The sequence below is a fragment of the Typopeltis vanoorti genome, chromosome 11 (assembly GCF_054136105.1).
Source record: "Typopeltis vanoorti isolate ZY-2024b chromosome 11, IOZ_Tvanoo_1.0, whole genome shotgun sequence".
NCBI classification, from domain to species: domain Eukaryota; kingdom Metazoa; phylum Arthropoda; class Arachnida; order Uropygi; family Thelyphonidae; genus Typopeltis; species Typopeltis vanoorti.
This window is the reverse complement of record NC_143559.1, coordinates 125,407,326-125,421,779: the sequence shown is the minus strand read 5'-3', so window position 1 is coordinate 125,421,779 and position 14,454 is coordinate 125,407,326. Positions and strand designations below refer to the sequence as shown.

The window sequence follows — 14,454 nt, the reverse complement described above, 5'->3', positions numbered from 1 at the left end:
CTTCAGTACATTTAAAATCAGAAAAGTTTACTACCCATTTATCTGTAGGCTGAAGAAGATTTCTAATGTCTGCTTATAATACTCAAACTTCTGCACAAGATTTTGTATCATCATCAAATTCCTTAGAAGGTGTACAGGATCTTATGATGGTACTACATAAAAAGTTACATTACAAATCCTATCAACAATTTTCCTCCAGATTAGCCAGTTATCTGTCAACATTCCAATATTATCAGATCTTATATTTCTGTCTTCTAAGGTTGTCTTCTTGTCTTCTGTCTTCTTGGTCTAACTGTGGGTCTTTTTCTGCCAACCTGGCAAAGAACACTTCTTTAGCTAATCTTTCCTCTCCTGTTCTGTTTAAGTGGCCAAACCACCTGAGATTAGCTCTGCAAACACATTCCTGAATGCTAAGTTGTTAGGACTTTCATATCTGCAGTCTTTGATCAAGAGATTTACGAAGGTGTACTGAAAAGTTGTGATAATCACCACGAAGGAATTGGGGTAGAACCATGTACCTTACACATTATTCTACATATTCCCCACAAAGTGTTATACACTTGTTACAATGCTGCTGCATCATTTGCTATCCTATGAGAAAAAAAGTACTCTCATTCATTTCATAACTGCACACAAACTGAACTCCCACAGATGCTTCCTAGTCCTCTCTCTCTCCACCATCCATATAATGAAAAATTTTCATCAGCTGATATCCTATAACACCTTTCAGAAGAATTTTGGCTATGTGACCTTTGAACTTCAACTCCCTATCCACCATAACTCAAAGATCTCTAGTGTGATAATACGACACTGAAAATCTCATCATGCAAAGTGTATCCATTCCTTTTATCCGACTCAGCCATAACATAACATTATTATAAACTATGAGTGAATTGCTCAGACATGACCTCCCTTTATTCAACCTACACTGTTCCTTGCAAAGTATAGCTTGTCTGTCAACTCATTTTTGGATGCAAATTCTTATTAACTTCTCTAAACTCACCAAAGAATTTGACAGGCTGCCAGTTGAACACATCAATTTTTTGCAATATCCTTGTACAATTAGACTGTTATAACCTATCATCATCATCATGCATATCAAGGATTTAGGCCTTGCATGGCCTGTTCTGGCCTTAGAAGTCATCGTTGAATTGTTTAAGAGGACGTCCTGGTTTTCTTTTTCCTAATGGCTTGTACTTTAAAGTTTGTTTTGGTAATCTTCCTGTTTTCATTCTATGAACATGTTCCATCCATTTATGTTTATATTTTTTAATTTTTTCTATTACTGGTTCTTGGTTTAATTCTTTCATAATTTCTTCGTTTCTTTTGTGATCAAATAGGGTATACTTTGCAGTTTTTCTCATGAACTTCATTTCTGCTATTATTAATCTTTGTTTGTCCTTTTTTTTTTTTTTTTTTTATTGTCCAGATTTCACTTCATTACATTAAGACTGGTAGGGCTAATGTATTGTATACTTCTAATCAGGTTTGTTTTTGAACTAGGTGTGGTTTAAATATAGAGTTAATTACACCTGTTATTTTTAAATACTTTGCAATTTTTACGTTTATATCTTTTTCATTTTCACATGTGATCATACATCCTAGGTAGTTAAATGAATTCACCTGTTCTAAGATCTTGTTATCTATTACTATTTAGTTCTTGCCGGATCTTATCCTTTAAAGGCTAGTTTTTGATTTTTCTGTTGATATTATCATACCATAATCTTTGGCTATCTCATTTAGATCTAAAATAGCTTTCTATAAGTTATCTTCAGAGTTTGTAATTATTATTTGGTCGTCGACAAAAAGGAGTGTGTTTAAGTTCACTGTAGGAGAAAGTTTAATTCCTTCATGTAAATTTTTATTCCATTTTATTATTATTTCATTTAAGTAGATATTAAAAAGAGTTGCTGAGAGGGGACATCCCTGTTGGACCCCTTGGTTTATCTCTCTTGTATATGATAGCTCGTGATTTAATCTTATTTGTATTTGATTATTTTCATATATACTTGTGATAGCTTTTAGGATATTATTTGGTATTTGTCTTTCTTTTAATATGTTAAATAATATGTTTCTTTTAACTTTGTCAAATGCTTTTTCAAAGTCAATAAATGCAATATGTGTTTCTAAATTGTATTCTCTTCTTTTCTCTATTATTAATTTTAGGTAAAAGGCTGAGTCTATACATGATCGTCCCTTTCTAAATCCATTCTCTACTTCTAAAATAAAGTTTTCGGAATATTTCATTAACTTGCTATTTAAGATTCTGCTATATATTTTGTAACAGGAATTTAGTATACTGATACGTCTATAGTTTTTAGGGTCATCTCTATTACCTTTTTTAAAGAAAGGAATCACAACTGCTTTTTTTCCATTCTATTAGCAGGATACCAGTTGAATAAATTTTATTTAAAAATAATAAGAGTCTTTCGTTCAATCTTGTTCCTGCATATTTATATAGTTCTGAACCTAGCTTATCTTCTCAAGGTGATTTTCTATTTCTTGTTTCTTTCAGGCTGATTTCTAATTCTTCTTTAGTTATTTCCTTTTCATTTTTGTTAATTGTTTGCCAGTTGTCTTTTTTAAAATATTTATCCACAATTCTGTGTGCTAATTTAAAAATTCTTCTAATTTCAATTCGGTGTTTAATTTTATGTTTTTTTTGGTATCTGCATTTAAGTGTTTCAAAATCTTATATACATTGGATCTTATTTTATATAAATCATGTTCTAAATTAGAAACAAATTTGTTCCATGATTCTCTGTCTTTTTCTGACTTCTCTTTTAGCTATGGCTCTTATTCTTTTATATTCTATTTCATCTTCTAATCTTTTACTGCTTAACCATTTGTGAGAGGCTTCTTTTTTCTTTTTGATTATTTCTTTGATTGTATCATCCCGGATCTTCAGTTTTTTCCTTTTATTGAATTTTTTGGTCCTTCCTAAGCTTTCATTTGCTGCTGCATTTAGTATCATTTTTATATTAAGCCATTCTATTTCTATTTCTTCATTTTGTTTTATTTTATCTAGATATTGGTTAATTCTTTGTTCATATAGCCATTGTACATTTGTGTCATTCAATAGTCTTGTATTATAAACAAATGTTTCAAATTTTCTTTCTGTTCTTGTTACTTGTAGTCTTTTAGGTGGTAATCGTAATTTTATTTTAACAAGGAAGTGGTCACTGCTTATTTTATATCCTCTGTGAACTCTAACATCTAGTGAAAATTTTTATTTCTTTTCATTTAATATAAAATAATCTAATATTGATTTCCATCCTGTTGCTGCCCAAGTATATTTATGTATGTCGTTATGTTTATAGAAGGAATTCATTATTTTTATGTTATTATAAACTACAAAGTCAATCAATTTTTTACCATTCCTGTTTAGAGTATGTTCTCCATGTATTCCTATATTATTATTAATTTTCGTGTTTCCAATTTTTGCATTTAGGTCTCCTGCTAAAATTACGTAATCATTTTTATTTATTTTATTATATGTTTTGTAGCTGATTATAAAAATCAATATTATCCTGTTCTCTTCCTTCTTCTGGGGCATATATACCAATTATTGTTAAATAGCCTCTATCTATTTTTATTCTAGTTTCTATTATTCTTTCAATCCATAATTAATAATGTTTTAACTGTTTTGAAAGGGAGTTATGAATCCAAATTATGACTCCTGCTTGTGATCTTTGGTCTCTGTCGACTCCACTGTATATCACATTAAAATTTTCGGTTCTCATAGTTCCTTTTAATTACTTTTTTGTTTCAGTGATTACTACTATTTTAAAATTTCTTTCATTTAATAGTTGGTCTAATTCTATTTCTTTATATGCTATTCCTCTTACATTCCAGTTTGCTATGTGTATTATATTTTGTCGTTTCCATTTTTGTTTTACCTTTTCCATAGATTCAATCCGATTATCTTTTTCTGTCAGCTTACAAGTAGAATTATGTTCTCCATGTCAGGGGACTAGCCTGACGATGGAATGGTTCAGTGGTAGGGCTGCTACCTTAAGGCTTCTGAACTAGCCTTCTTCCGAATTTAAACCCATAGGAGGAATAGGGTATATTGAAGGGAGAAAGAGTAGATTATAGAAGAATTATAGTAAGGTTTATAGAGAGAGAGCATAGTTGTAAGGCCAGAAATGAAAAGACCCATGGTCCTCGAGCACTCTAATAGCATAAGGGGTCATAAAATAAGAAGAGTTGGCTGATAAAGCATTATAGAAAAGATTAAAGTAAATGGATCTTCCTCAAAGTAGAAGAAGAAGAAGATGATAGATCCAGCTAGGGGTCCAAGGGAGTGCCACTTCCCTTACAATCAAGATGATTGCCCCTCATGGCCCTGTTGTTTATAAACTATAAACCCAATAATGATAATAATATAAACCTATAATGATATTTTAACAAGCTTTTTCTTCTGTCTATCTGCTCTCTGGAAAGGCTTTCAACACCTATTTTAAAAACTTGCTATGTCCAAATGATTCAAAAGCTTCTACCTCAATAGCAGAGTTAGTGCTAATGTACTAAAGATTCTGCAATGACTCGTGTATGGGTGACATTACAAATATGCGACTATGTTACATCACAGCAATTTTAAAAATGATTTTCATACCTTCTTTTTGAGTGGTGTTAAATCTGTATTGTCTTCTTCACGTTTTATAGGTTTTGGTTCCAATTTAATAGAATTTAAATTATTAACTGAAGGTTTTTCTTCTAATCTTTTATTAGACTCTGTTGTTAAATCTGTTGATACCGGTGCTAGTTCTGATGGAATACTATTTTCTCCATTTGATGCAGTTCTCTTTGGTTCTGTAGGTTTCTGTCTACTTCCTTTCATCTGTCTTGGCTAAGAAAATAGAGATTAATATTAATAACTTACCTAAAGGAATATTTTCTTCTAAAAATAAACTAAGTTTTCAGATAATCTTTCAGCACTTTAAATGCATTTCTAAGATTTGAAAATTTTCAAAGCCTTTTCCTAAAAATATTAATAACCAAAAACAGGGCATATTTAAAAAATTATAATACATAGTAGTTAATTGCAAATTCTTAATATTATTTCTAAGATGTCTAATGACACTAATAACAGTTTTACTCTTTAAATCTAGTTAATATATATATATATAGTCGAACTTTATTTGTAAACAAGCACAGAAATAATGAGATCATGGCTGTACTGAGCAACAAGCCATAATGATATTTTAATTTATGCATATTCTCATACAATTGTTCACTTTTATAATGAGCATACTACACAGATATAGTGTACAAATTTTGGTAGCTACGCATTCTTGTAATACCCAATTCTTGGAATAAACAAAAATGAAGGTAGTCAATTAGTTTTTATGACCATCTGCATCATATTATGGGCAGGTTTATAACCTAATCTTGTTGATAAAGATGAACCCCTCACTACCTACCTCTCCAGCGTCTATCCTCAAGCCCTCCACCCTCATTTTATCTAAACATTGCCACAACTGTAAAATCAGTTAAAAACGAACTTTTCTATAAAAAACATGTCTACTAAAGAAAGTATCTCTCAACTTATGAAAAAGTCGAAATTATTCATGAGTTAGAACATATGTGAAAAATGTTAAAGTGTGTAAAAAGCTTTTTTTTTTTGTCCTCTTCAACAGTATTGACATTGTGGAAGAATAAATATGTTTATATGTATATCAGCAATGGAAAACAACATAATAATAAAAAAAAAAAAAAAAAAAAAAAAAAAAATTTAAACGTTTGAGCTGCTTACAAACGTCAGTGATGCACTGCTTAAATTGTTCATTACACAAAGAAGTGCTATATTCTCAATCAGCAGTCTCAAACAGAAAAATTTGCTTAATTTGGATGCGATGATTTTGCATGAAACAGTAGTGGGCAGGATCGATTTAAAAACTAACTTGAAGCATTCACCATTCAGTGTTTGTGGGATGACCTAGGGTATGCCAGGAAAAAGCTCCCCCAGACCATAACACTACCTCCACCAGACTGCTGAACCCCAACTGTGCAACCAGGATATAGGACTTCATGCTGTTTACACCAAACCCAGCAATCACATGGTGCAGCAGGAAATGGGTTACATTGCTCCAGACGACCTTTTTCCATCTATCAAGGATCCATTGGCGACATTCCTTGGCCCATGCAGTGTGTTGTTTGCAATGTCTGGCTGTCATCATAAGTACCCTTGGTGGTTTCCAGCTGTGGAACCCCAGGTGAAGCAAGGTATGCCACATGGTGCATATGAAAATGGGTTGAACTGCCCCACTTTTATACTGGTGGTTGAGCTGTGTGACTGTTGCTGAGAAACCAGTCATCACACCCGAAGCTCACCACAGGATCAGCCATGCATGGCTGACCAACATGAGCCCTTCTGCTGGATGTCTGTTTATGGTTAATCCAGTTCCGGTACAACCTTGATACAGTTGTGTGTGTGTGTGTGTGTGTGTTGGGGGGGGGGGGGGATTGCAGCTGTTTTCAAAATTTTGGCACCTGCGTTCCAGGCCCCAACTATCTGCCTGCAATCAAATTGGCTTATGTAGCTACATTTCCCCATTACTGGCAAACATTTACTGATTACGTACAGAGGCTAGATGTGCCCATTTAGAGTAGCTGCACATGACATTGATATCGTATGGTACTTTGTTTTCACACCAAATATGTAAATGTAAATCCTAATGCAAAGCTAACTCGGTGTATATCTCATATGTAGAATTCATGTTTCTGTAACATGGAATAAATGAAATATAATACAACGCTTATTACACTTCTGACATGAGCTAGAAGAACAATTAACACCATTTACATCATAAGGGTAAATATTGCTATTTTGAGCTCATGTATAAATTTAACCTGTTTTGAATTTCAGAAATAAATAAATAATAAAAAAAAATCAAGATGATAAATACTACCTTGACTTGCTCTGGTTTACCATCACGACAACATTTTGGACATTCCCAACTATTAGGTAGGTCATCATTCACGTTTCCTTCTATTGGGAGATCTGGAAACTTCTCTTGCAAACATTTAGGATGAACAATTTCCCAACATTGAGAACATTCCATAAGACTAGAATTTTCATTCTCTGGAGGAGGATTACTCATTTTATCCCATCCATCTTTTCCACAAATCATACAGCAAGCTGTATGTGGTAAAACAGGCTAAAAGTAACATTTTTAACACAGACACATTAATTAACTAGACAGGGATGATCTTCAACATTTAATTTAATTTATTAATTCATAGCCAATATAGAAATACTGTTAAAGCAATGATTAATACCAAAGTTTCATTTAAATTACAATTATCTTTCAGTTATCAGATATTGAGTCATAAAATGTTATATTCTAGCAAGTGAAAACAATCACATTCTCTAACAGTATTTCTCAAATTGTAAAGTATGTCTCACATGAAGCATGAAAAGGATCAGGTGATGTTTCTTTTTTCTCACCTAAGGTATAATTGTCATTAAAAATTATTAGTTCTCTGTAATTTTTTTCTGTTAGGATATTAGAGAGATACTAGAAGAATAACAGAGTAAAGTTTGTAAGTCTATTTTCAGGGTATCAAAGGAGTGAATTCAAACAAGGGTGATAATTGCAAATGACTCAATTTGTAGGAGGAAATGGTGTGCAGGTCTTAGCTGTTTGGAGCAAATAATGGATAAGATGACTTGTAGATGACTGAAAGAATGCACTTGAACAGATTTGGAGTTACATGTCTGGAAAATGTTTTGTTCAGGAAGAGAATGAAAATGAAAGTCAGGAATACTAAGACTATGAGGGGAGGAAAGGGAGAGAGATGATTATGTGTGCTGGCATTCTTGAAGTGAATTTTCAAAGAATGCTGAATACAGCTTCACATCATTTCAGAATTAAAGAAAACTATCATTAAAAGATACACCAATACTTGAAGGCCCAATATTGCATTGTAAGTACACTAATGCCAGAAACATCAGAAATTAAGATGAGTTTTGGTATTGGTCAGGTTCACTTGGCCAAAATTATAGGCATCAGTGACAGAGGAAGATACTATTACAGGAAATAGAATGTAAATGCATATTTTTACGAAGAATAGAAAGAGCAGTATATGAGAGAGTAAAGTAATTGCAAATGATAGCAGAAGAAATGCAACCAACATTAGTGAGAGTTTATGGTTTTAGTAACTTGCCATCATATTTCATTATTTTGAAACGATTGTGGCTCAACTGATACAAGGATGATAAGAGGCATAGATTACATGACATGTTCTGAACAAGTGAACATGGCATCTTGATAAAAGGTTTATTATTTTTTTAATTTCTTTTTTCTAATTCTTTATGATATTACACAGCATCTCTATCAAGTCCAAGATTCATCATGGAAGACCAACACCACTAATGCTTATCATATCTCCTTAAATTCATTTATTGATAGAGCACTGTTTCTGGCTACCCATTAAGAGACAGTCATGGGTTGTCTATGAAGCTTTGCAATAATTATTTACACTATTTTTATTTCCAGAATAAAAACAGCACAACTGACAGTACAATAAAATCAAATTGTCAATGCAACGGTTTTCGTCCAAATTGCTTTATTATGTCAAAAATGAATTATTATTTTAATCTTTGTGAAGAATTACAAAAACAGAGACATAATTGACATTACTAAAAACAAACAGGACTAAAACAGTTGAGATCCTTTTAAATAATAAAATGCTTTATACAGGTATGTTGATCAGGGAAAAGAAGGGGTGGCTACAACATTCAGTATAATTCCTTGAATGTGAGACAATTTCAATTACAGTGATATAAAAAATTTCAAACTGAGAAATCTGAAAAATGTGACTGTGTGAATATAGTGGTAACCAAAAGATGAATGTCTTCTCGCAAAGACAATATCACTTCAGACTACAGCATTCGGCTCTTTAAGAGGAATATCAACTAATTACTTGCTCTTGTGTGTGGAACGATATTAAAAAAAAGGTGAGGCAGAGGACTTAACATTTTTAAGGAAAGCTGAAGAAAATCTAATACAAAGTTACAATTATATAGAAGCCACCTATAGAATGAATGATAAACAACAAATAGAGACCTTGGTGTTTGATACAATGGATGATGATCCTGATAGAAAAGTTGAAGTGAACTGGTAGAGAGCATTTTATGGAAGTCTCATTGGTGAAAGAAAGACGTCCCTTTGTGAAGATGGTAAATTAAATATGGAAATAGACAACAGAATCAACAAAGCTGGTATGGTAGGAAGTCAGTTAAATAAATTCATATGGAATAAGAGAGAAATCAGTCGGAACACTAAATTAGCTGTATACAAGACAGTGTTCAAACCAATTTTAACTTGTGGATCTGAGAGCTGGGTTAGAAATAAAACACTTGACCAAAGACTAGAGACCACAGATATGAGTGTCCTGAGAAAGATTAGAGGAGTGAACAGATGGCTTCAGTGGGAATGTCATATTAAAAACGAGGATATTAGGAAAGAACTTAATATTGTTAGCATCCAGGAATGCGATAGCAGAGCTAACCATACCACCTGATGGTATGGTTAGCTCTGCTAACGGCCTAAAATCATACCACCTGAGATTAGCTCCTTAAACAGAATGGGCAAGGAAAGATTAACAAAACAAGTGTTCTTTGCCCAGGTTGGCAAGAAAAAAACCCAAAGGAAGACCGAGATATAGATGGATTGATGCAGTAAAAAGTGCCTTGGAAGAGAGAAATATAAAATCTGATAATGCTGAAGTAACAGCATTGTCAGATTTTATATTAAAAACAGGTAACAGAGTGATTTGGAGGAAAATTGTAGATAGGAAGTTAGTAATGGTGTAAGTTTTTCATGCAGTACTATCATATCTTGTACACCCTGAGGGTACATATCAGGGATTTGATGAAATGCTCTATACTACAGACAGATGGAGAAGAAACAATCAAAAGATACATAAGGTAGTGAACTTGGATGACCATAGCATAGATGAGCCATTAACAATCATGAAGAGAATACATAAGAAATGAGAAAAGTCTTGTTGGCAATGTTATTACTGATAGCGATATCTTTGGACAGGTTTGGATATAAGAATACATAAAGGGCTGAAACAGAAAGTAATCAATATCCAGCACTAAATAGCATAATGAAAAGAAATATGCATAGAACAGTGTTTCTCTAACTTTTAGTGACCGCATACCCTCTCTCAAGTAAAGGCAATTTAGGAGAAATTACAATAACATTTCACTCAAACACAAATAATTATAAAGGTATTTATTTTTAAACATTTGCATTATGTTTAACATACACAAACATATACATTTTTTAAAATTATTAACTACATTAATTATTAACTACATTTTAGTTATAAAAATCCAATATACGAGGGCTGTTCAATAAGTAACAAGACTAATTTTACTGTCGCAAAACCACTCATCACAATATTAATTTCTGTGGAATAAAGAAATGTTGCTGTCTGTATTAATTAACAAAAGAGGTTGATAGATGGCGTATACGGACTGATGTGCCAGAGTGTCACGTGACTAAACGCAAGCTTGTTTCGGCATGCCTACGAGCCGCGACCAGTCGTCGAAATGGAAGCGTCCTTGGAACAACGTTATGCGATAAAATTTTGTGTGCATTTGCAAAAATCGGCATCAAACACTTTTAACATGATATGCGAAGCTTTCCACGATGAAGCAATGTCCAGGGCAAGTGTTTTTCGCTGGCATAAAACTTTTAAGGAAGGAAGGCAAAATGTGGAAGATCTTGAACGTGAGGGAAGACCTTCAACGTCCATCACAGAGACAATGATCAATAAAGCAGCGATTATCATAAAGGAGGATCGCAGAATTACAGTACGCCAGCTGCATGTTGTCCTGAATATTTCTGTGGGAAGTGTTCACTCAATCATGGCTGAACATTTGGGACTGAAACGTGTTTGCGCCCGATGGATTCCCAAACTCTTGACACCGGAGCAAATGCACCATTGAGTGAATGTGTGCACAGAATGGAAAGAAAGACTGGAACAAGAAGGTGACAACTTCTTAAAACGCATCATTACAGCAGATGAAGCTTGGTTGTATCACTATGACCCTACAATGAAAGAACAAAGCAGTGAATGGAAGCATCTGTCTTTGCTTACTCCCAAGAAAGCAAAAACTGTAAAATCAGCTGGTAAAGTTATGACCATAATGTTTTTTGACTATGAAGGCATTGTTTACCAACACAGTGTAGAACCTGGGAATATTGTAAATGGCTCATACTATGCGGATGTTTTACGGCCAATGGTACAGCACGTCAAAAGGAAGCGTCCATTGCTGAAGAATGGCTTCTTATTGCACCATGATAATGCAAGGCGACATATTGCTGGTTGTGTAGTGGATGTTTTGCAGAAGAACAACATAGATATTCTACCACACCTCTCCATACAGTCCTGATCTCGCACTGTGAGATTTCTAGCTGTTTCCTCAGCTCAAGAAACCACTAAGAGGCTGCCATTTTGAAAGCAACAAAGCATGTATAAAAGCTGTGGAGGCAGTTTTGAAAGAACTCTCAAAAAACAGACTTTCACATGCGTTTAAGAAGTGCACGCAACACTGGGACAAATGCATCGCGTCTCACGGTAGTTACTTCGAAAAAGGCCATGTAAATGATGACGATTAAAAGGTAATCTGTTTTCTGTATAAATATAGTCTTATAACTTATTGAACAGCTTCCGTATATACACACACATACACGTTTATAATTATTAACTGACTTAAACACTGATAAAAAATACAAGAGATTTTAATAAGGTTTCACTACTAGTTTAATCGGAAATGCCGACTTCGTCAGGTGAATACAGTACCATGTAGAAAACAACATCTCAAAAACATACAGTAATCCCTTGATTAGTGCATAATTTTTTTTTTCGATACCCAAATTCGATTAGTGCACCTCTAAAATTCGATTAGTACACCTATATACATCTTAAAAATAAATGTTACTGATTTTAAAAATTTTCTATCTCTACATTTTTATGGCAAACTATTTTAAAAAAATCACTCACCAGAATGAAATAATTTAGTTACCGGTTTAAAACATTTTACAAAGTTATTTTTAATGGCATACTACACTACTTCCATGTACACTATGTATACTATGTTCCAAATTTTTACTGCCAAAATGTATGTCGTCTACTATAGTACGCCTACAGATTCAAGACCCTTCGACACTTCTGCGCATGTCACAAAAAGGAGAATCCATTCCGATAATAGGGTAATCAATCCGACTTATGGGATGAGTTGTTTATTATTATACGTAGAAAAATTACTTCTCTTTTATGATCATTGTAGTTTTTAAAGTTTTAACTATTTTGCTTGTATAACAGTTGGGAAATTTTATCTATAAAGCATGTGGTTTCGCGTGTTGGTGATCAATTTGTACGTCCTTCATTTCTTTCTCCCCTTCAATGATAATGTCCAAGAGTTAATTAAATCTCGTTCTGAAGAATTGAGTGATTCCGACCTGCTAAATTCAGATGCACAGCAGGAAGATCCCAAAGAATATGCAGAAAATTTAACCACTGATAGTCAGCCAACAGAGATTTCACAAAAACAATTTGAAAATATTTTTCGTACAATCGAAGTTTTTAAGCAGCAATGCTTAGAGGCTGACTCTGATGAAGAGAGAAGCAGTAAAATTTGCAGAAGTGTAGAAGAGGAAACAGGGTCATACCGTCGGTTGTATGGGAAAGAAGAAGAAGAAAAAAAAAAAAAAGCCCGCCAAACTACATTAGCTCAATTCTTTGTTAAGAAGTAGAATAATAAAATTTATATTCTGAATATGTTTTATTGTCTTTCAGCTTCATGGTTTTCTTTTAACTAGGTCCTGAGACATATCTTAATTCTTTTATAAAAAAATTAAGGTTCAAAAAAGAAATTTGAGGAATGAATTATACTTTTTCCCATAGGTTATTATATTCGGTTAGTGCGTTTTTGATTAATGCGCATGTTTTAAAGAACGTATTAGGTGCACTAATCGAGGGATTGCTGTATTGTACTTTAGAGAAAACAGAGTTTAGAACAAGTACTATTTGTGTTTGAAATCGAGTCCGAGCATTAATTCTGACGTGAAGCACTGTGCATGTGAATGATATCATGAGTTCGCCAAAACTGGATTACAGCGCTATGTGAACTGGGCAGGCTGTAACTGAGATTGCTGTTTAGATGGGCAAGGTCGAGAGCTATTTCTTTGGATTCCAAGATACATCTTTCTAATTCACTGAAGCGTTTATGCATGTTTGAAGGTGAGTTCCAGTCTATTTGATGTTGTTGTCCTTCAACATTAGTCGAGAATAAAACATGGCTGGATAGTGCACATGACATTTCTTATAGCAGTATGGACTCTGTTATAAGAAATGTCATGTTGGTGTTCTTCTAAGTGGAGAGAGATGGACTTTTCTGTCTGGCCATAATATGATTTGCCGCAACTGCAAATGATTTTGTATACTCCTGGGAACTGAAGAAGGTTGTGTTTTACTTTAGGTTGATTGAGGTAAGATCAGAGTTTTGGAAAGGTGGAGAAATATGCTTTAACATTAAATTTCTTCAGGATTTTTGCTAGTTTAGGAGAAAGAGAACTTATATATGGTAAGGAGATGTAGGCTGTTGGTTTTGAGTTATCTTCATTACTATGTTGATTACATACACTAAGACAATTATAGATATTTTTAGGAGAGTAACCATTATTTAGGAAAGTCCTTTTGATGCAACTAAGTTTTTGTTGAAGTTCCTTGAAAGTTTATTTTTCACTTGGTTAGAATATAATAAATTTAGTTTAATCTCACATAATCTCAAATTCTCACACTTGGATAAAGGATTAAACTAAATTTATTATATTCTAACCAAGTGAAAAATAAACTTTCAACATCTTTCTCTAAATCCAGAGTAATTTATTAAAAATGGGTGGCACACCATTTGGCAACTCCTATAGGTAGAGATGACCTGCGAATGCTTCTGCCTGGTATCTCAGCTTGGGCCTGGCTCCCACTGAAGAGACCTCAATAAAGGTCGAAACTAGTCTGGGTAGTGGCCCTTCCCTTAATGCATAACATTAGACATATCCGCAAGGAGATGTGTTTTGCATTATAGGAGATACTGAGACAGTAGTATTGGTAGCTTGCTCCACCTTTGCAACGAGTTGCCCTGGTGTGTACCACCTTACCTCAGTCCTGAAGATACTTTCAGGCGCAAACTTTGTTTGCTCACACTTGGATAAAGGATTAAACTAAATTTATTATGTTGAAGTTCCTCTTCTTCTGACAACAAGGATCTCACCCGATGAGTTAGTGTGGAAATAATTCCTAATTTCTGGGGGGGGGGGGTAGTGGTGAGACGAAGCATGTAGGTATCTATCTGTGTATGTTGGCTTTCTAAAGATTTCTTGAGACCATCCATTGTTCTAGTAAGTTTTATATCTATAAAAGCTAAAACAC

The 14,454-nt window shown here is 33.6% G+C and overlaps 1 protein-coding gene across 2 annotated transcripts in view; it reads right to left on the bottom strand.

Moving 5' to 3' along the window:
- The window catches only part of LOC150102025 (lysine-specific demethylase 2A-like), a 478,446-nt gene that overhangs the window by 19,245 nt on the left and 444,747 nt on the right, over window positions 1–14,454 (bottom strand). For both annotated transcript variants that reach the window (XM_090400997.1, XM_090400998.1), the window contains exons 14-15: window positions 6,915–7,163; window positions 4,619–4,852 (exon numbers count right to left, since the gene is read on the bottom strand). In XM_090400997.1, the coding sequence (XP_090257123.1) occupies window positions 4,619–4,852; window positions 6,915–7,163 (483 nt within the window). The remainder of the gene's footprint in view (window positions 1–4,618; window positions 4,853–6,914; window positions 7,164–14,454) is intronic.